Here is a 20251-nt window from a genome sequence, read left to right on the forward strand (position 1 = left end):
AAAATCAGAGTGTATGAAAACGAAAAAATATAAAGGAAAGACGAACTGAACGGACTGCTCTCTACATACCTTGTAGTCATGGCATGAATGGAATCGTCTACCTGGGTTTTGGTCAGTCCAAGATGTGCGAATGTAAGCTGGCTTACCACAATAATATTATGTCCAACTAGGCATGGAAGACATCTCAGCAATCGGGCTCGGAGCAGGAAAAATGGTGGCGGGTTGTGGTCGATCGTCTTCTTCAGCTTCAGCGATGGGATGGCGATTGTTGGGGGTTAGGGATTTTCGTCTTCAGCTTCGGTCGATTTGAGAGAGAAGATATTTCTTCTTCTTTTATTTTGGGTTATATTTTTTGTTTTCTCTTTTATTTTATTTTTTTTTAGCTTAGTTGGCAATAATTTTTTACCCTCCCGCCACATCAGCAAAAGCCCCAAATTGGAACCCTAATTTATGTCTAGGTAGGCAATTTTTGGCGAATTTGCAAAATTCGATTGCCGGAGTCCTTTAATAGCAAAACAAAAATTAATTATGGGATTCTATTTGCTACACCATTAACTACAGTCCCTGAAATGCTACCCCCTTAATATTACGGGCCAGTAAATGCAATTTAGCCTCATAGAAAATAAACATGACAAAAATCCATGTAGGACACCCTAAAACTTATATAGAACCTATATATAATCTTTGGAATCAAATTACATCTTAAACCCAAAATTAGGTTAATTGGGGTTAAAAGCATGCATGGTTCCGACCCATATTGCAGCATATTGGGCTGTGGCCTGAAAATTGCATGCAGGTGGTCATGAAATGAGGAATGACACATTAATTGGTCGAAAATAAGTGAACGCAACTTATAAGAAACAGAAAGCACATCATCTCCGATCCCTTTACATTGATCGATTATTATGGTTTTTACTCGAGAAACAAAAAAAGGTAGATGAAATCATGAGAGATCATGTAAGAAATCGTGGAGGATGGTGTTGAAGTGGGCTGGTTGTTCAAGTTGGGGAAGATGTGAAGTGTTTTTTATGACTTGTAATCTTGCCTTTTCTCCACCTACAATTCTGCAATTACAAACCCAGTCATTGTTATGATTATGTAAAATTAGTCATTGATTATCAGTTAAAGAATTAATCAAGAATAGAGTGGAAATTATGGAAAAGTAGTAATCATACATACGTCTTCAGTTCTATGCCTCTCTCCAATAAAAATATTTGGTCATGCTCTCCCCACACTATCAATACTTCCTGCAAATTTTCAAACAAGAATATTATATATATATATATATATATATATATCCAGCTAATTTCATGGTAAATGTGAGGGGAGTTATTATGTGATTAATTATTTTTCTTAAATTATGTATCGATAGTATAGTAATTATTATTCAGAATTCAGTACAATATGATTTAATTACTTAGAGTACAATTCAAATAATTAAGAATTATATATCAAGGTAGGTAGGGTATAGTAATTATGAAATTCATGTATACCTGTGAAAGAGGAGGTATGGTGAGAGTAGGATCCTGCGACTGTCCAATGCTCAATCCTTTCAAGAGTTCCAGCTTCTCTTTCCTATTTTCAGAATACAATTTCTGCATTAATCAAACATACTCAGTATCACTCTTCTCATTAATTTCAAATTATATTTCTAATAATCATAATTATTTTGCTATAAAGATTGGATGTTTGGATAGATATATTTCTAAAATAAGCAACTCACGTCAATGAGATCATTCAGGAAGAAATCAGGAATGTACGGACGCCTGAAAACAACCAAGTCAAGTAACTTCCGCAGCTGTTGGGCACTCGCCGGCATCATCAAATCCTCAATCTTCTCCACATTTGCTTTCTTCAGCAGACGCTCGTTGTCGCCCGGCCGCATGTTCACTGCAGAGCTGGCGATCACCACCTTCTCCACCCTCTCCGGCCACATAGCCGCCATGCGGTACGCCACGAATCCTCCGTAGCTCGTCCCCACTATTGAGTAACTAAATAAAACCAACCACCATTCTCACTCAAAGATATTCTAATTAAATTGAGAATAAAAACTAATCAATTTGTTACCTACGAATCCCGAGCTTTTCGAGGAGTTTGACGAGGCAAGTCGCCTGGAAAACCTCGGACCTCTGGGGAGACTTAGTAAAGGAGTCGCCGAAGAATACTAGGTCCGGAGCATAGACGTCGAAGTCTCGTGCGAAGAAGGAGATTTGCTGCCGCCACTGCCATACACTCTGAGGCCCAAAGCCGTGAATGAGGAGTAGCTGAGGTTTGGAAGTTGCGGCGCGGGGGGGACCCCAGAAGTGGATGGTGGTGTCCCCGTCGATGTCAAGCGTTTGAGAGGACAGACCCGCCGCCGTAACAGAGCGGCGGAGGAAGCGGCCGTATAGGGAGATGATGCTGAAACAGGAGGCTCCCGTCATCGTATATGTGAATATTTATTGAGGACGAGAAGATTAATGACAAGAGGAGGAATTACAAACCACTATATAAAAATGTGGAAGGCGCATGTCTATATATGCCTAATAGGAATTTACATTCCTTAAATTTATTATAATTACAAATACATACATCCCTTTCAAATTAAAAAAATATATAATTATATATATCTTTCTTGGTGTTTGTTCCATTTACATGTAATTTCATTTAATAGGATATTTTATTAATTAAAAATAACCCTTGTAAAAGTTTTAATTGTAATTAGTGAATTGACTAAAAACTAAAGCATTATTGGTTAGTATGCAAGTTGTATTATTTTAAATGGAAGATTGATGCGACAAAAATCCATTATATGTGCATGTATGTAATGTACATATATAAAGAAGTGGTAGGTTGGTTTGGTTGAAGAGCTTCTTTTGATGGATATATGTATACGCCGAGTTTTCAGTTTTTACAACTCCACATAAAACTCAACTGTTTATAAAAATGTGGAAACCTAATTTCAAAGATCGTCTATTCCAATTTAGGTGCGTGTTGTATTAAAAAAGTAAAAAGAAAAGCCTAAAAATATATTTAAAATAATTAATATAATATTAACAATAATCAATTTTTTTAAGAAATCTCCGTGACTTCAACACTATGTTTGGTTTCATTTTCGGATAATTTTCAAGAAAAGATAAAACACACCCAATGTTTGCCTCTTTGTTTTCACACCTTGATTGTGTGTTTTTTTATTTTTGAATTTTCTATATATAATAGATATATACACACTTATATATATAAATATAATATAAAAGAAACATAATTTGACAATAAACAGTAATTTTTGTTTTCAAAAAATACAACATTAAACATAAAATATTTATATATATACATAAAAAATATATAAAAGAGACATGATTTGACAATGAACAGTAATTTTTGTCTCTCAAATCCCTACAACAAACATACACCACTTATTTTAAAATATTTTAAATTACCTCTAAAAACAAATTAAAGCATACACTCTATCTCCAACACACACTTATTTATTTCTATTTTTCTCTCTCTATCTCTAAAACACAAAATAAAACACTCCAAACAAAAAACCAAACATAAAACAAGGTTTTAACATTACCAAAAAAAAAAAAAAACAAAAATAAGAGCACTGGCAATTAGCCTTTTGCTGACACGTGTGATTAGCATACTTTTTTCTTTATTGTTCATTAATATATATATATATATGTAAATTAATTATTTTAAATATATTTTTATAATTTTCTTTTTTTAATAATAAAAAAAATAATTAAACTCCAAACATCATCTGAATAATTTATTTATTTAATTACAAAAGAGAGAGTATGATTCAAACTAAATTTATTAGTTAAACAATAGACATTTTATCTCATTAAATATGCTGATTGATTTTAATTAATTATAGATAAAAGAAACGCAGTCTTAATTATTAATTTATGGGGGATGCGAAATTTCAAAATCAAAAGTAGGTGAGGTAGATTAAAGGGGGAAGCCAAAGCTAATGCTCAAAATTTATCATCTGCTTAATTATTTCAACAGTATTAAAATTGGAACCTCGCGGCTTTAAAAACTCATTCGTCGCCTGAGAGATTCGAACTCTCGCGGGGAAACCCCATGTACTTAGCAGGCACACGCCTTAACCACTCGGCCAAAGCGACATCTTATGTTAGCTAAATGTATATTTTAAATTACATCAGCTGAACAAAACATGAATTAACTATATGACAAATACAATCGATGATTATTATTCAATTCAAAGAAAATAATCAATTGTAAATATATTAATGATGAGGGTAATTTACCTAAAGACGAGTTTACACCTCATTATAAGTAAAGCAAGGCTATCAACCTGGAAAATCTTCTAGAGAGGTTAGAAATCCCACTAAATACTCTTATGGAGAGATTTACGACTGCAATAATTATGAGACAGTAATTAGCTGCAATTTGGGATGCTTGACTTAAGCATAATAACGATATACTTGCCAAATATATTATGGGAAAGCTTATAAATATCATGGATGGAATTCATTAGTAGGTGATACTCATATACTCTTAGCAATACATTTTATCTATCTGTCCTATTCACTATTTGAACGCTAATTTGGGCGTCGGAGTGTCTTCGTCGGGGACCAACCCGACTAGCCTAATTGCTTTTGTGTTCTCAGGAGTATTAGTCTGTTTGAGGAATTGGGTCGAGTCGCTAAGTGAGATCGCGAATCACTATCGAGACTCGAGGGAGTTTTTCTTGAACGGATCAATTAAATTTGATATATAATGTGATTAATTTAATTCCATAAAACATAATATAGCCTCCATGTCCCACTGCCCGAATTCTTTTATGCTTCTATTTGTACAGCCTAGCTATGGAATCTGACCCCTTAGCTGACCAACAATACGCTTTGCAACTTTTGAGGATCAAGTTCTTTTGGCATATGGTTAAAGTTACAGGCCCCAATTTGACAATAGAAACAAATCAACTGCACAACTTTGTCCCATTCTATCTGCTGCACCATTTTTCATTTTCCACCAATCCATCACCATACCCAAAAATCTATCATCGACAAGACCAAGTACAAGTGCGGCGAAAACAATAGCAAACAATAATATTTATGCATCAATAGTAATTAAAAATATACTACAATTAACATAGGAGAAAAAATTTTCGAGACAGAGATAAACAGATCCGGAAATTATGTAATACGTTTTGTATTCATCCATCACGAATTTACAACACACGATACGCCATCATGAGTTTACACCATCACAAATACCCAAGATCCAACCAAAGAAAAAAGAGGAGAAACTAAAGATCAACGTCAAACCCATATCGATCTGATCAAGCACAGGCACAAGGATTATCCACCACCACAAAACCCTCATCACCGCCTCTGAAAACCAAGTATCCAACGCCCAAGCCCACCACCACCGCGATAAACACGCCGGCGTTAAAGGACATAATCGCCAGCATCAGAAGATAGCCGATTGCCGCGTTTATCCCAAACAAGATCCCCCCCGCAAATCGAGAAGGCGACCAATTGCGGGCGCCCATCTTGGACAAGAGCAGAGGGGTGGAGAGGGAAGGTCCGGCGGAGGGAGGCGGGGAGGTCTTGGATACGGAGAGGAGCTTGAGTCGGAGACGGCGGTCCTCCATGTACTGGTAGAAGACGGAGAAGAGGAAGCAGGCGAAGAGAGAAAGAAAGTAGCTGAGCCATGAATCGGTTTTCCAAGAATCGAAGAGGATGGTTACCCTCCTGCCCCAGTAAAATGTCATGTGCATCATCTTGGCAGAGATGAAGGGTTGAGTTGTTCGGAATTGGGGACAACCTTTCCCTGGGTGGGGTGGGAAGAATAGATTTATTGGGGTGGGGGAGGAGATAAGGATATTTCAGTCTTTTTTATCCTTGGTATTTGTTGTACTACTACTATTACTATTCTCATAGTATTGTACGTTATTATTCAGAAAGTTGGGTGTGCTTATCAATGCAACTCTTGGACCAAAAAATAATAAAACATGTATATATATTCATTTTTGAAAAAAATTCTAATTTAAATTATATTTGATTGAATTTAAACTAATTATATAACAAATGTAATATATTTGTGATGTGATTGGGAAATAATTAAAAAAATAACGAAATACATTATAAGAGTATCAGACTTATAATTGATTTAATTTGGCTAAATCTGATTTTAACAAAAAATTTTTTATTTTTTCCTCAAACATGACAGTAAGAATTGTAAGATACTAGTTTTCACGTAATTTTAAATTTCAATATATATATATATATATATATATGTATGGTCAATTTAAAGTATTAAATTTATTTAGTGAATAATGGGTATGTTAATATATAATTTGGTATTAAATTGAAATATAAGTTAATAAGAAAGGTAAATTCATTTGAGTGTATGCATTTAAATAATTATAAAAATAGGAGCTAATATTTAATAAGCATGTACATCAATTATTAGATAGAGCTAAAAAGTGTTTTTTTGGGGTTGTGTCTGCTTTTATGATTAAAAGCTTAGATAGAATGGATTTTATTTATACTCTATGTTACCCATTTAAACTAAAAGTTGGTATTAACTAAAAAGGTAAAAAGATTGAGATACACAAATATGGATGCATTCCTTCTAAAAAGTAAAAAGTCCAAACAGAAATAACACTACACTACACTTTTGGAGTTTGGAGAAGAAAAGGTAAAAAGGAGATGTCTGAGAATACTGAAGACACAAATTAATTAATCACCTATCTCATTTACTATATGTATCTGTATTTTCAATGTCAACTCATTTATTTATTAATTTTATATATATATATATATATATGTGTGTTCACACATGTTTATGCAGGATGAAGAATATAATATTTAAAATCTCAAGTGATTAATTAATTTAGCTGCACAATAAATCATATAGTTTGTATAGACATGATTAAGAGGGATGGGAATGTGTTGTGTTATGATGTAAGCGAGCATCTCATATTAATTGCATGAGAAATTTGAGTGATTTATAAGTTTCAAGATTTTTTTACTGACGAGGCATCTTTTTTTTAAAAAAAATTGTAAGATCTATACAAAATTAGAGCAAATAATATCTCATAATGGAGCACCGATTAAATGGTAAGTGCATTATTTGATTAGTTGGTGGGAATGTGTGTTTTGGGAAACACAAATAGGTAGCGATAACGATGAGGATGTGGTGAATTAGTGAGAAGATGAATGTAGTACACAATTAAATCCTTGCTGTCGCTGTACGTACAAAATACAAATGTACGTAGGGAGTAGTACATGAACAATGTCTTAAGCTTAAACTGCTGCTCCTCTTAGAACGTGCCCATGTAATGATTAAATACAAAGGAATATAGTATACTACGTATCCTTATCCTGATGCCACTCTCCTTCATCTAAACTATTATTGCCTTCATCTTAGTCATTCTCCCACTTAACCCAAACCAGCATCAGGATCACACAATCACATGAAACAGTAAACACACATATGTGTTCTGTGCTTCCAATTAAAAATTAAACATTAAACAAACACTCCTCCAACAACTAACTAATTTTGAGGCGCAGGTCGAGAGGTTTGGGATGGAAGCAGACGGGGCGTCCTCATGGAGCGGGGCGAATCCAAGCTCCTCAGAACCAGCTGCTTCACCGCACAAATCAGTTCTTCAGTAGGATTCTTTGGCGGCCTCCTCAACTTGTTGCAAAAGCTCATGTGCTGATTCAGGGCCTCCTCATTTCCAATCCTGTTCTCCGATCTCACTATCTCATCCTTCACCGCCTCCCCACACAGCCCGCATATCCACCGCCCCCAATAACGGTCGCGGACACGCTTTATGTATTCCTCCGTGCACTCCTCCGTCAGCCCGCAGCACTCGCATTTGGCATATGCGACATTAGTAATTCCCTTCATCACCGCTGCTGCTGTTTGTTGTGCAATTTCCATTACCACTGCAACACAAAAATCTTGTAATTAAACAGAACACAACTAGAATCTGAAATTTTTCAAAAATTCAAGTGCTGAATATATATAAATAAAAGGGTAAATTAATTTAATGGCAGTTACATGCAAACAAATCTTTGTGTGTTTGGCAACTGATGAATAATCTTGAAAATCCACTGGATTCTGTTGCTCTCTATCTTTCTTTCTCCCACTTACCACCTTCTTCCTCAACAATCTCTCCGCCGATGATCAAAGGCTTGAATACCATATACATTTCCAGCGAGCCCTTTTGGCTCTCTCTCTCTCTTCTCTCTCTCTCTCTCTTATTCTTTTTCCACTATTGAAATGAAGGTTCAAGAACTTGTGCTCTGGATTGTATATATGAGATTTGTGTGTATGTATGTATTGCGTGTGAACTTGGATATATATATTTCAGCTGATTGAACATCGATCCAGCTTATGATGAATATATAATGTGATGGAAACGCGACTTTCACATGAAAAGGTTGGACAAATTCTGAGAATTCCTTTGCCAACTGTGCAGTGGATACAGACACAAAACGCCATCACCAATCATTCGCGCTTCTGAGAGGCGCAGTGAGTGTGTGTGATGGCAACATCTTCTACTGCCACGGGCTAGGATCGGCCGCTTTCTTGGGTCGACGAATTCTGTACTCTTGATTGGATCTGCGCCCTTCATTTTGGGCGATTGGATGTGGGGTCCAGCTTCAACTAAACAAAAAACAACACCCCGTAGAATGGGTTGGTGAAGTGATGGTAAAAATAGTCCGTGGCACAGATGATAAGAACAAGTCACGGCGTCTGCCAGCCTGTGTTGACGGCGACACATTGCGGGTCGTGGTGGCCAATCGCCAAGAGGACGCCCACATGCATGTTTGCACGCGTGGGGTCACCAGTACTGTTCCTAATGCCGCCAACAATTTCATCTGTACATTGATTTTCACTACATTAGGGACCTGCGACGGTAACACTCATTTACGGCCTTCACTGCCCTCTGAGCAGTTTGTGGCGCATCAAAAACCAAAAGAATAATAGATAAGCCTTAAAATTAGCACATTCTGCACCACTACAATTCATTTAATTTAAATATGCATAATTAACACAAATTTAGTGGCTTGTGATAATGACAATGTCTTATCAAAATATGGTGAGTGCCCACATCTATTCATATATATATTCACTGCTTATTTATTTTGCGTGTACGATATCATTTCCGTTTTCTATTTTTCATTTTCCACCACTACAATATATATATATACACACTAGCGTGTCATCGCATGAATTTAATTTAATTATAATTATAATTATATTTTGTAAATATATTTTAATTTTAGAAAAGTTAAATAAAAAAATATTTCGAACAAAATATAAATTTTATTTCCAAATTATAATGCTCAATATTAATAAAATTTACAATAATTAGAAGAACATATATGAAGAGATATATATTAAAAAAAGTTTTATTCATACATACAAATTAAAAATAATAATTGTCTTCAGAAGAAAAGTTCTGAAAACGAAACTTAAACATGAATTCAATGACAAATCAACATACCATCTAAAATCTATAACATAAAGTTTAAAAATCGATCAGAATTTTAAATTGATTGCAATATCGAATATTGTATACAACGTACTAATCACATTATGTATGGATATGTTAAATAGTTTATCTAGCATAAATATAATATGAATGCTTAATATATGTTGTTTCATTGCTCGACTCAATTTTTAATAAACTTGAGATATTATTTAATCTTGAACTCTTTATGACATATAATTTGATGGTTATTGAATTATATATATCTTTTTTAAATAAAGATGAAAGCTTTGTAAAATGGATAAGTGAGAGGTTTAGTCCACCTAATAATAATAATTCGTTTACGTGATAACTACTCAACAAAACTTAAAAATTGTCAAATCATATATGATTTTATGTTTAAGTTGATAGTTTCAGTACGAAATTGACATATAAGAATTACGATTCAAATGATTGGGATAGCTACAAAAATATGTGGGTTATTTTTGTAACTTGTACTTTAATTTAAGTTGCTGTTGCTGCTGCTTTTCTTTTATATATATATTTTATAATTGTGGTGATTCTGGTTTTAATTATTTGAAGTAATGCTTTTTATTTAAATAAAAATGATGAGAAAAGAGTGCATATGTTTGTAGTGGAGTTGAGTAAGACATTAAGGTTGTTTCATTTCATGTATGTATCACTCTTTGTTTAAAGTGGTTGACTTCAACAGGAGTTTATATGACTTGACTTGGGCAGCAGCAACATTCTTCATTATTACTCATTAGCCCACTTGATTTAATAATTCTATCTTTAATTTGTCTACATTTTGATTGATGGGATGAATGTGTAGCTATGAAATTAATCCAAAAAGACAACACAAAAATTGAATCTTGTAATAATGAAAAAAATGTTGTTAGTGTAATCTATCAAATCAAAGTAACATTTAGTGTGAATTTTGGAGATGGGCAGCATAAATTACATGATTGTAATGTTATAGTCCAAATACTTTTCAAAAATAAAAGGATATGAAAATCAGAAGAAAAATAGAAACAAAAAGAAAAAGACAAAGAAAGTGAGAGAGAAGACATCTTATGGTATGGCCTCAAAACCTAAAATTCAAAGCCTGTTCTGTTTTTTTCTGTTCAAAAAGAAAAGAAAAAAAAAATAAAGAAAGGAGAGAGGGAGAGAGAGAGAGTAGGGAAGCCCTTTGCCTCTCCTCTCAGCTCACAACTCAAGGAACAAAAATAGAAGCAAAAAAGAATCAAAGATATTTTCTCTTTTTCTGTGTCTGTCAACACATACACGCACACATATTTGCTGCTCTCTCTTCTACAATTCTCATCTCTTTTTTGCTTTTAATCTTTTAAAAATCCCATCTTTATTTTTGTATGGTGATGGATGTTTTTGATATGGTTTCTTTCATCACTGAGCTTCGCAAAGGTATATTCACACAACCCCAGATCTTGTTTTTATCTCTTTTTTCTTATCTTTGAATTTTCTCTTCCATTTTTATGCCTCTGATTTTAAGAGATCTGTTTATTGAAGTTCAAAGTCGTGGCTTTTTGTTTCTTCGCTCTTTCTTTACTTGATCTTTGCTTTGTGTTCGGTTGCTGAATTGTGAGAATTTTAGTAGAACAACTCTCTTCTTTTTTGTCTCTGGGCACAGCTCTTTCTGTACTCACTTTAATAATAGTTAATGCTGATGCTCAATTACTTGTTTCCAGATAATAACTGGTTGAAACTCTGTACTTGTTTTTGTTGCTTTGTCTTAATTTTTGAGTTTATTATTACTTATTAATGTTGTATGATTATAGCTTTGGCTATTGTAATTATGGGTGCTTTTATGTTATCTTTTTATGTGTATTTAATGCAAGATATGGTATTACTGAAAATATGGTGGTAAAAGTTACTGGTCAAAAAAAAGAGAAATTGTGACTGGGCTTGTTTCGGCCGACCTAATTTTAGCTTTTCTAGATTGTGTTATCTACAGTTAGTGATTGGGATTGCACAATATTTAGATTTCTCGACCAGAATCTGGAGTTTTATTAATTAGTTAATGCATTCTGCATTATGTATAAAATTTCATGAGCCATTGCTTTATGAATCAATGTGACACATGTAAATTGTAATGTCTCTGTTTCAAAATGATCGTCTTCTTAATTGGTGTGTGCCAATAAGGGTTGAAACTGTCGGGTTTTTGCAGCATTTTGGTTCTGATTTAGAGGAATTTATTCATCTGCAGGGTTCGGCTAACACAATCTTGACACTCCAGCTAAATTTATTTCATTGAAGGTTTTTCTTTGTATGTGGACACCAATTCGCTGACCCATTTCAAAACCCAGAAAGGAAAAGAAAAAGAGAAAAAAAATGAACTTGTCGGGAAATGGAGGTGACAAGAAGCTTATTGCTGCAAAAGCAACTTTGAATCCAAATGCAGCAGAATTTGTTCCATTCGCTCTCAGGTCACCTGCTGCAGGCATTAGCAGTTCAGGTGCACCCTCTAAATTTGCTACTTCTGCAGCTTCCATCCCAGGGAAAGCTATATTAGATAGATCAGAATCATCCATTTCAAATAACTCTGATGATGAGGCCAAGCAGTACTGGCACCATCAACTTCCAGATGACATTACTCCCGACTTTAAGGTCATGGGCATAAATGATACTCAAGGGATCAACAAGTTACCCTTTTCAAGTTTATCCTTGACTGATGTTGATGACGGGTCGAGATACACTTATTCAGAAGGCAGTAGCTTTATCTTGAAAGAGCAGCAGGGTTTATCACTTCATCCTGTTAATGGTAGCAGTTTTACTGAGAAGCTGATATATCCTGTCTCATCTTATGGAGAATATCCATCACCTACAGGTTTACAGCCTTCTCTTTCTAAACCTTGGGACAAACACATTCTCACCAATGATCAGCTTCTAGCACGAGAAGAACATCCTTATAATGGAAACTCAAGGCATGGTTTCCTAGCTGACATGTCAAACGAACATTTATTGGAGAATGCAGATCTGAGCCCTCTTGAGTTTTTAGCTTCACAATTTCCTGGTTTTGCAGCCGAAAGTCTTTCTGAAGTGTACTTTGCCAATGGAGGTGACTTAAACCTAACAATTGAGATGCTTACTCAGCTTGAGGTAGGGTATTTCCTAAGCATCGATATTGCAGGTCATCTGGTCCATTGTGGATGACAAGTTCAGTAGAATTCTGTGCATGTTTGATGTCAATGTCAGTTATGTAAGTTTCCCCAATCAACAATCTAACTGTCTGATGCGCCTGGGAGAAAAAACATTTCCATGCTGCATGATTTATTCAACTGTGAGTTGTGGTCATGTCTCAAGCTATTGACAGCTTAGAAAACAGAGTCGGTCTCATTTTCTTTAGGAGGTGTTTTTTGTTTTAACATTGGAGTGAATTCATCAAATTGGAAACCCTCATGGACCATGTGTTATTTGTCTATTGTTAACTCTACGGGTTGTTTTTCCAGTACCTCCTCACCTGTGATAAATAGAAAGGGGATAAATGCCCTGGGAATCCTATAATGGGTTAGCAGAATGTTTCTTTGTTCCCTGATTTGCAAGAAGTGGGTTTCTTCCTTTGCAGGTTTAAGATAGCGCCATGCATTTGTGCTGACTGTAAGTGTGAAGCAAACCTCACAAAATGGAGGTTCTAGCTAGAGTGATATTATCTTACATCTCACTGTTGATTTGGTACCTGGGTGAACATTAGGCATTTAATTGTTGGCTTATTGTTTTCTTATGCAAAGACTTCTGTGATAACTATTGTCTCTTTATCATTTTATCTGGTCCCGATAATAGCTTTTTGAAGGAGCAATCTTTTCCTATATGGCTTTCCCAGAAATTGTTGTGAAATCTGACTGGTGTATTGATACTTCGTGTATGTATTTTCCTATTTGTTTCTCACTGTGTATTACAATTCGTTGCAGCTGCAGGTTGATGGAGGCTTGAATCAGACTCTTAATTCAGAGGCCCTTTCTACTCCAAATCTTAGTGCCTTGGATCTTCCTGCTCTCACTGAGACAGATGGTCAAAATGATTTGGTTAAGTTTGCTGGTGCTGATCTTCATCAAAATGTTGGTGCATATAGGTCTTCTGGAAAGGAAAGTACACTACTATTCAGATCTAGTTCGTCCTTTCCATCAAGAGGTGCTACAGATTTTGCTTCAGCCGTAAAAAAATTGGCATCTCAAGATTCTAGCATATGGAAGTTTGACAGAAATGGTTCTTCAGACACAAGCATTGGATCAAGTAGAAATTCACAGGTCCTTGGAAGCTTATATAATAACAGCCAGGCCAGGGGCATTTATGGTGATAGATTGCAAAATCGGGGATCAGCTCATTCATCTCCTGTCTGGCTTGAAACTGGAGAAGCAATTGGTAATATTCTTGAAGCGATAAAGTTAACTTCCTCCATAAATATTTAATTATGGGAAAATGCGTTATGCATGTATTTATATCCTTTAAAACTGTTGAGATGGCAGCAAATATGTATTCTGAAATGCGGGAAGAAGCTCGTGATCATGCACTTGTACGTAATGCATACGTTGAGCAGGTATGTTCATGAGTATGTCTAGAGGAGGGAGGTAAAATAAAAGAATGAAATGTTTTGAAGGACAAATTAGTTTTATCCATTTGTACTTTATCAACTTGGATTAGGATGTGTGAACTAATAACACCTGGGGTAATAACATGCTGGTGCCATCATGGGGTTTATTCTGCATTCACATTGAACCTATCTGTTGATAGAATTGCATGCTTCCCATATTTGATAAAGTCCAAAAAAAATCCTCGAGATTAGGCACGACAGGCATACCTCATTGGCAACAAGGCCCTCGCCAAGGAGTTGAGCATTAAAGGACAGCTCCATAATATGCAGATGAAAGCAGCCCATGGGAAAGCTCAAGAGTCAATTTATCGTCAGAGGTTTGTCATTTGTTGATCCACACTGGCACTGAATTCTTTTCATGTTGAAATGATAAATGTCAGCCATCTTGCTTTGAAAATATTAAAATTTACCAGACCAGAAAATTAAGGACTTTGTCTGCTTCTACTGTTTGCATCTCTTTTTACGGCTTGTTGAGATATTAGAAATAGCTAGATGTTTGAGAGTTGTTTCACATATTTCTATAATCTTGCAGGAACCCGGACATGCTGGCCAACGGGAGAGAGCGGATGATCGACCTGCATGGTCTACATGTCAGCGAGGCTATTCATGTGCTCAAGCGTGAACTCACGGTTCTGAAGAGTACCGCCAGGTCTGCAGACCAACGCTTGCTCCTCTACATATGTGTTGGGACAGGGCACCACACGAGGGGTTCACGCACTCCTGCAAGACTTCCCACTGCTGTTCAGCGATACCTCCTGGAGGAAGAGGGTCTCGACTACTCTGAGCCACAACCAGGGCTCCTTCGAGTTGTCATATACTGAATTAGGAAGGTATAGGAGATTTTTGGCACACTGTATTTCTCAGGAATCAATCAATCCATGTCAAAAAATGAAAAAGAAAAAATTGTTGTATCTGTAAATGGGAGAAAATGGTAGGAAAAATCTGCAAAATTGGAAAAAAGAAGGTAAAAGACGGTCCAAATAAATTGAAGGATGTTAAAAGGGAAAGAGAAGGCAGATTTCTTTTGTACCGTCAATGTGTAGTTGGCCGAAGTCAAGAATACGTTTTTGTAGCTGTCAGTGATTTTGCAACGGCCTGTTCTTGTAAAACTTTTGTACCCTTTTTCTTCTTTTCTCCTGTTACATTCTTTTTTCTTTTTAAAAAAAATGCAGATGTAAGAATCAGAATTCGTTCACATGATAGCACAATTTGAGTACCAAAAGATTAACCGTCCTGACTTGTGCAGATATATATCGCCTGAAAGACAAGTGTTTGTATACTCCTTTTGTCTCAAATTTTCTTTTGTCACGTTCAGACGTTCTGTCATCCAAGTCACGAGGTGGAATTGCTGAAAACCAAGGCAGACTCGTGATTTCCACGTTTCCGCCTTCTATATTTAACCAGATGCATTGTTTGTATGGAGCCGTTGGGCTCGTAGTGTCTTTTTCGATGGTGAGGACATGCTTCCGAGATCATAAATAACTTACAAGAGCCCTTACATGGGACCCATTTAACGTAGTACTCACATGGACAAAACAAATCAAATCTATCCCCATCTAATTTGAAGTCATCGGTAGCTGAAGGGACTCGTAATCGTCATCAACTGCGCCATGCCATACTCTGCACTTTGTCGTCTACCGTTACTCATATGATAATTTCCACTCGATCTTACTCCAATTTTGTTGACTTTAATCAATTTCATTACTTAGAAAGGCGGCCATGAACCTGCATCCCTCGCACGTGTCTGTCTTTTCACATACGAAGCCTATCATTGAAGTAAACTTGCCATTATATAGATGAAGCAAAGCTTTCTCCTACATGTAGCTGGTCAGTTTCCAACTCTTTCTTGGAGGTGTTTTCTTTTGTCGTAAAACCCATACATGGAAAGCAGTGACAAAAGCCAAGAACAATGCCTATACAAGGAATGGATGAGGTTGCAAGAACAAGAGCTCTCAGAGCTCCTCCACCATTCCTTGAACCTCAACAACACTACTGATACTAATGACGCTGAAACGACTCAACTCCTTGAGAAAATCATACAACATTTCCAAGATTATTGTGACAACCGGCGCCACCTTGCCCATCGCCATGTCTCAGCTTTCTTCTCCCCGAGCTGGTGCACCACTTTGGAGAATTCAATGTCTTGGATAGCTGGCTGCAGGCCTTCTTCATTTTTCAACCTCGTTTATGCACTCTGTGGATCAAATATCGATTCCAGTCTCTCACAATTTCTCCAAGGTTCTCTACATGTATCTATCCTCTGCTATTACCTTATATTATTACGCTTCATTCTCAACAGTAACCAACGGTAGTTCTTGTTTTACTACCATCTCGTACTAATCGAGCAAAACATGCAATAATTTATAACTAGTTGCACCATAAAATTATTCAGATGGCAACAGTGACTTCCCCAAGTTTTCTGCTTCCCAACTTTCTGCAATTGACAAACTACAAAGAAGAACAACGATTGAGGAAGAAATGCTAACAGCTCAGATGGCTAGCTTGCAGCAGGACATGACTGACATGCCGTTGGCACTGATAGCACGAGAATTGAGCCCAAGAAACGAACTCAATCTTGATGTTCAAAAGCGGCTTGGGAAATTTGAACAGGCCATGCGTTCTGCTATGAATGATGCTGATAACTTGAGGATTAACACAGTGAAGGAACTGTTCAAGATACTCAAACCCGTGCAAGCTCTGGAGTATATAATTGCTGCCAAAAAGCTTCGCCTTTGCATCCAATCGTGGGGAATAGAGAAAGACCGCGAGCATGGTGGGGACTAGGAATTCAACTACAGAAATGCTGATGTTGAAGAGCCCTTTCAGTGGTGGTGTTTCTTCTTGTTGTTGTCTGTGTGGAATGTGATCAAAACATTTGGTGGTTCTTGTTTTGTAACAGTTTATGTTCTGTAGAGATTTAACTGTCTTAGCAGCTAGCTGCTGTTGGCTTTTCTCTTTAATCTACTAAATGTTGATCTAAAGAAAACATCAGTTAAACAGTAAGTTTTGAGGTTATGATTCCTAATTCTTGCACTTTTAACAGTCAAATCTTGATTCATTCACCAGCCATTACAAAATAAAGCCCCCATTCCCTCATTTTGAAGCTCACATGCGAGAAATTGGATTTGGTAAAAGTGTAGCAGCACAATAAACAGGTATACCAGTGTGAATAAAGATATAAAATTTTGGCAAAAACTGTTAAATTTCATGAGATAAAGAAAACAAGAACTCATATTAAGAGCCATTTGGAGAGAAAACCTTCTCCTGTTCTTCTGTAATTGTATATTCATCATCCAATAAAGAAAGCTGTACAAGGGATTAAATATACAATGGGTGCAACCACCTCAACTAACTAACAAAGTTTGTTACAGAAAAGGACAAATAAAACAGCAGAAAAGGACAAACAAAACAGTTACAAAATATCTACTGATCCGACTCGATCACGTTTGGTCACGATCTACGATCACGACCTCCCCACGTCACCGATCCGAACCTGTTATCTGTAAATAAAACAAAAGCTAGTCGGATTCGTCCCGACGATGATACTCCGTTGCTTAAGTCAGATGAGGATCGAAAGAAAATGTTGTGATCTAAATATGCGAGTGAAATGTGTGTGTAATGCGTACCTCCTCTCTCTGCAAATCGGAGTATTTATAGGCAGTGGGTTGTGGGCCCACTCTTGAATAAGTGTCACCTTCATGGCCATGCATGCAATGACTAAGCAGCTTCAAGGATGAACATCTGTCCGGGCCAATTTGCGGGTCGGATCTGGATTCGCCCGGCCCGATAGAGACATCATCAAGCCACAATGGGCCACATGCGATCCGACGATCTTGACGTGCGATCTCCTAAACCTACCAACACACGATCCATTACGCGACCACCAGTCTCGACCTCTGTTGATCTTTGTCTTCCTATAATATCCCTATCATCTATCTAGTATCCAATAAATTTGCAGACGTGGCATACGCGACCTGACATGCAACTTCAGTAGTAGCGACCTCGTGAAATATACTTGGGGCAATGTTCTGCAGATGCGCAAGATCGTGAGCAATCTCGCGATGACTGGTGTGGGCCACGACCTCAACGCACGCGACCCGATGTTCATCCTCAAGGTCAAAGGACTGGGAGATCGAATTCTCAACAAAAACTTGAACTGAAGAAACTTTATTTCATTTTATACACACTGCAGAGCATTTACCGTCGCCACGCAGCTGCATCAGATCTTTTTCTCGTCATACTGTCAATATTGAATTTAATGTCGCCAACTCTAGCCCCCAATTTCCAGTTTCAAATCCTCTCATCCAAGCCAGTGGTGTGACCACAAAAGAGAAGAAAAGCTGAAGAAAGAATCGGGGTTGTTCGGCTAGAATAAGGTAAAGCTTGATTATCTAATCTTATTTGAGCCGTACTTGACTGTTCTCGACTCATATGGTGGATTCACAGGCTAAAATAGGTATTCGAACCAATGCAATACAATTTGGAAGAGGCCCAAATGAACGTATAGCTTCTAAAGGTTGATTTTTGCAGCATGTCTGGAGGATGTCATCTAGATTTCTCTATAATGACACTGTCCACAACCTGTTCGATAAATGTCCGTGTGGGGATTTTGCTTTTCTAAGCTTAATCGTAGAGTGTGAACTCTGAAACCCATTGCAGGGAACTGAGAAATAAGCTTGAAATGGCCTGTAAACGTGTGCGGAATTCTCTGTTTGGAGCAAAGCATTTAGTAAGAAGTAGACAAAATAATTGGATGAATGGGAGGCTAGCGTATTATCATTCCAGGGGAGAAGAATCCCCTGAAGCAGAAGAAGAGATTTTGCCCTCTGAATGGTATGAAATGGCCTTTCTGAAGATGAAGAAATGGAGCCAGTTGCTGAAAGAATTGGATCTGATTGGCGGAAGACTTGTGAATATCAATGACCATTCAAGAGTTTTTGATGATAAGCTGGAGCGCAAGATGCATGCTTTTAAGTCCATTGCTAGGCTCATTATAGGGCTTCCATCCATGAAGGAAACAATCAAGAACGATTTGATGGCTTCATTTGCTGATACACAATGCACAGAACTTGAGTATTTCTGTAAACGACATGAAAGGGACGCACTTACAGTGAGCTCGCTAACAAAAGTGTCTGATATTCTGAGCATTTCAGCTCAGCAAAGGAAGGTGGTCAGGCATACAATTTGCCCACAGGTAACGCAGCATCAGATATGGACTGGTGCACTTTTTGAGATACTAAACGGATTGAAATCTGAGATTGAGATTCTGATCCATCAGCAACCAAGTAAAGAGTTAAAATTGGCTCAGCAAATTGTTGTTGGTTGTCTAAAGTTTCTTGAATCCGCTATGTCTTATGACCCTGAGACCAGTTCGTGGATGCGTCTCACGCCTACAAAAGGGGCAAATTCACCTTATTCTCCCAAATGGGAAGATGCTCTTGAGATGTCAATTGATCTTGTTAACTGCCTGAGTGATGAAATGGAATTGGCTTCCCATGTTTCGAAGCTTGAGGTGATGAAAGAAGGGCTCTATCAGATTAGGGATGTGTTGATTGATAAGAACATTGGATACAAGGAGAGCCGGCACCAAGAAAATTTGGTGCAGAAGAAGCTAACAAAGACATTAGGCCACTCGTCTCGATGTTTATTTACACTCCTGCTATATTATCTGTATGGCACTGTTAAAGATGTTGAAATTGAAGTTCGTGGAGGGTTGCATGCGGTTGGTGGTGGCCGTAAGTTTTGCTTGTATATGGGGAAAATTTTGACATTGGACAAGGAGATGGTGGTCTGGAATGGGATGAGGCAACTGGACAGGGCCCTTCGGTTATTCAAGTTTGTCTGGGAGACTGCGGCAATGAGAGGAGATCTGGAGCTGCAAGGCCATTTGTGGTGTGTTGGAGCTCAGAGCAGGCCTCTTCAATATAGAGGAAATACATACTTTTTACATGGGATAAATCTCTAGTGTAGTGATAAAAGTATTTTTTTTTTTAATATTTTTTATGCTTCGTCATTTCTCACTAGTCATACAGAAAGTTCCTGAAATTTTTTTCTGCTAGTATCAATTAGGCCAAAATTAGAAACTGAAGGATAAAAAGAGGCACTAAATTGTGTAATACAGGAATTAAATCAGCTTCTATGAAGGTATAACACATTGTGTTGGATCTTTTCCTTTTTGGTCT

General features: G+C 36.9%; 6 protein-coding genes, 1 long non-coding RNA gene and 1 other non-coding gene across 10 annotated transcripts; 3 read left to right on the forward strand and 5 right to left on the reverse strand.

The window, feature by feature from the left end:
* Window positions 1-826: 826 nt before the first annotated feature.
* LOC105165032 (uncharacterized) lies at window positions 827-2471 on the reverse strand. Of its 2 annotated transcripts, none has more exons than XM_088882017.1 (5): window positions 2068-2471; window positions 1724-1991; window positions 1494-1575; window positions 1180-1247; window positions 827-1064 (listed from the first exon to the last, which is right to left on the reverse strand). In XM_088882017.1, exons 1-4 carry the CDS (start codon window positions 2421-2423, stop codon window positions 1219-1221), a joined length of 735 nt encoding a protein of 244 aa, XP_088738143.1. In that variant the 5' UTR covers window positions 2424-2471; the 3' UTR covers window positions 827-1064; window positions 1180-1218. The 2 variants fall into 2 exon arrangements, with proteins under 2 accessions (XP_088738143.1, XP_020550218.2); XM_020694559.2 differs by having other exon boundaries at window positions 1494-1595.
* Window positions 2472-4030: 1559 nt separating this feature from the next.
* Window positions 4031-4112, reverse strand: TRNAS-GCU (transfer RNA serine (anticodon GCU)). The gene has a single exon. It is a non-coding gene; the product is annotated as a tRNA-Ser (tRNA).
* A 1032-nt stretch (window positions 4113-5144) lies between these two features.
* COPT5 (copper transporter 5) lies at window positions 5145-5828 on the reverse strand. Its single transcript, XM_011083283.3, has one exon. It carries the CDS (start codon window positions 5732-5734, stop codon window positions 5291-5293), a length of 444 nt encoding a protein of 147 aa, XP_011081585.1. The 5' UTR covers window positions 5735-5828; the 3' UTR covers window positions 5145-5290.
* A 1684-nt stretch (window positions 5829-7512) lies between these two features.
* LOC110012201 (uncharacterized) lies at window positions 7513-8176 on the reverse strand. The gene is made up of 2 exons (XM_088881332.1): window positions 8119-8176; window positions 7513-7910 (listed from the first exon to the last, which is right to left on the reverse strand). The coding sequence occupies exons 1-2, from the start codon at window positions 8174-8176 to the stop codon at window positions 7513-7515; spliced, it is 456 nt and encodes a 151-aa protein (XP_088737458.1).
* Window positions 8177-10599: 2423 nt separating this feature from the next.
* On the forward strand, window positions 10600-15303 carry CID7 (CTC-interacting domain 7). Of its 2 annotated transcripts, none has more exons than XM_011083282.3 (6): window positions 10600-10885; window positions 11688-12580; window positions 13396-13840; window positions 13945-14015; window positions 14262-14386; window positions 14602-15303. In XM_011083282.3, the coding sequence occupies exons 2-6, from the start codon at window positions 11813-11815 to the stop codon at window positions 14888-14890; spliced, it is 1698 nt and encodes a 565-aa protein (XP_011081584.1). In that variant the 5' UTR covers window positions 10600-10885; window positions 11688-11812; the 3' UTR covers window positions 14891-15303. The 2 variants fall into 2 exon arrangements, with proteins under 2 accessions (XP_011081584.1, XP_011081583.1); XM_011083281.3 differs by having other exon boundaries at window positions 10603-10885; window positions 13390-13840.
* Window positions 15304-15754: 451 nt separating this feature from the next.
* LOC105164597 (protein DELAY OF GERMINATION 1) lies at window positions 15755-17072 on the forward strand. The gene is made up of 2 exons (XM_011083280.3): window positions 15755-16307; window positions 16462-17072. Exons 1-2 carry the CDS (start codon window positions 15950-15952, stop codon window positions 16851-16853), a joined length of 750 nt encoding a protein of 249 aa, XP_011081582.1. The 5' UTR covers window positions 15755-15949; the 3' UTR covers window positions 16854-17072.
* A 241-nt stretch (window positions 17073-17313) lies between these two features.
* Window positions 17314-17924, reverse strand: LOC148787698 (uncharacterized). Its single transcript, XR_016065828.1, has 2 exons — window positions 17696-17924; window positions 17314-17569 (listed from the first exon to the last, which is right to left on the reverse strand). It is a non-coding gene; the product is annotated as an uncharacterized LOC148787698 (long non-coding RNA).
* Window positions 17925-18035: 111 nt separating this feature from the next.
* On the forward strand, window positions 18036-20235 carry LOC105164594 (exosome complex exonuclease). The gene is made up of 2 exons (XM_011083278.3): window positions 18036-18445; window positions 18516-20235. The coding sequence occupies exon 2, from the start codon at window positions 18751-18753 to the stop codon at window positions 20032-20034; it is 1284 nt and encodes a 427-aa protein (XP_011081580.1). The 5' UTR covers window positions 18036-18445; window positions 18516-18750; the 3' UTR covers window positions 20035-20235.
* Window positions 20236-20251: the final 16 nt, after the last annotated feature.

Source organism: Sesamum indicum, linkage group LG6, assembly GCF_026168435.1.
Source record: "Sesamum indicum cultivar Baizhima isolate 11 linkage group LG6, ASM2616843v1, whole genome shotgun sequence".
In the NCBI taxonomy this organism is placed as follows: domain Eukaryota; kingdom Viridiplantae; phylum Streptophyta; class Magnoliopsida; order Lamiales; family Pedaliaceae; genus Sesamum; species Sesamum indicum.

Bases quoted from the DNA above. Each gene is read 5' to 3' on its own strand.
- LOC105164594 (XM_011083278.3), top strand. From the start codon at position 18,751: ATGGCCTGTAAACGTGTGCGGAATTCTCTGTTTGGAGCAAAGCATTTA.
- LOC110012201 (XM_088881332.1), bottom strand. From the start codon at position 8,176: ATGTATATGGTATTCAAGCCTTTGATCATCGGCGGAGAGATTGTTGAG. The intron at 7,911-8,118 runs GTAAGTGGGAGA...TTTGTGTTGCAG, and splicing joins GATTGTTGAGGAAGAAGGTG to TGGTAATGGAAATTGCACAA.
- LOC105164597 (XM_011083280.3), top strand. From the start codon at position 15,950: ATGGAAAGCAGTGACAAAAGCCAAGAACAATGCCTATACAAGGAATGG. The intron at 16,308-16,461 runs GTTCTCTACATG...AAAATTATTCAG, and splicing joins TCTCTCACAATTTCTCCAAG to ATGGCAACAGTGACTTCCCC.
- LOC105165032 (XM_020694559.2), bottom strand. From the start codon at position 2,423: ATGACGGGAGCCTCCTGTTTCAGCATCATCTCCCTATACGGCCGCTTC. The intron at 1,992-2,067 runs GTAACAAATTGA...GGTTTTATTTAG, and splicing joins GAAAAGCTCGGGATTCGTAG to TTACTCAATAGTGGGGACGA. The intron at 1,248-1,493 runs GTATACATGAAT...GAAAATTTGCAG, and splicing joins CCATACCTCCTCTTTCACAG to GAAGTATTGATAGTGTGGGG.
- COPT5 (XM_011083283.3), bottom strand. From the start codon at position 5,734: ATGATGCACATGACATTTTACTGGGGCAGGAGGGTAACCATCCTCTTC.
- CID7 (XM_011083281.3), top strand. From the start codon at position 11,813: ATGAACTTGTCGGGAAATGGAGGTGACAAGAAGCTTATTGCTGCAAAA. The intron at 12,581-13,389 runs GTAGGGTATTTC...AATTCGTTGCAG, and splicing joins AGATGCTTACTCAGCTTGAG to CTGCAGGTTGATGGAGGCTT. The intron at 14,387-14,601 runs GTTTGTCATTTG...ATAATCTTGCAG, and splicing joins GAGTCAATTTATCGTCAGAG to GAACCCGGACATGCTGGCCA.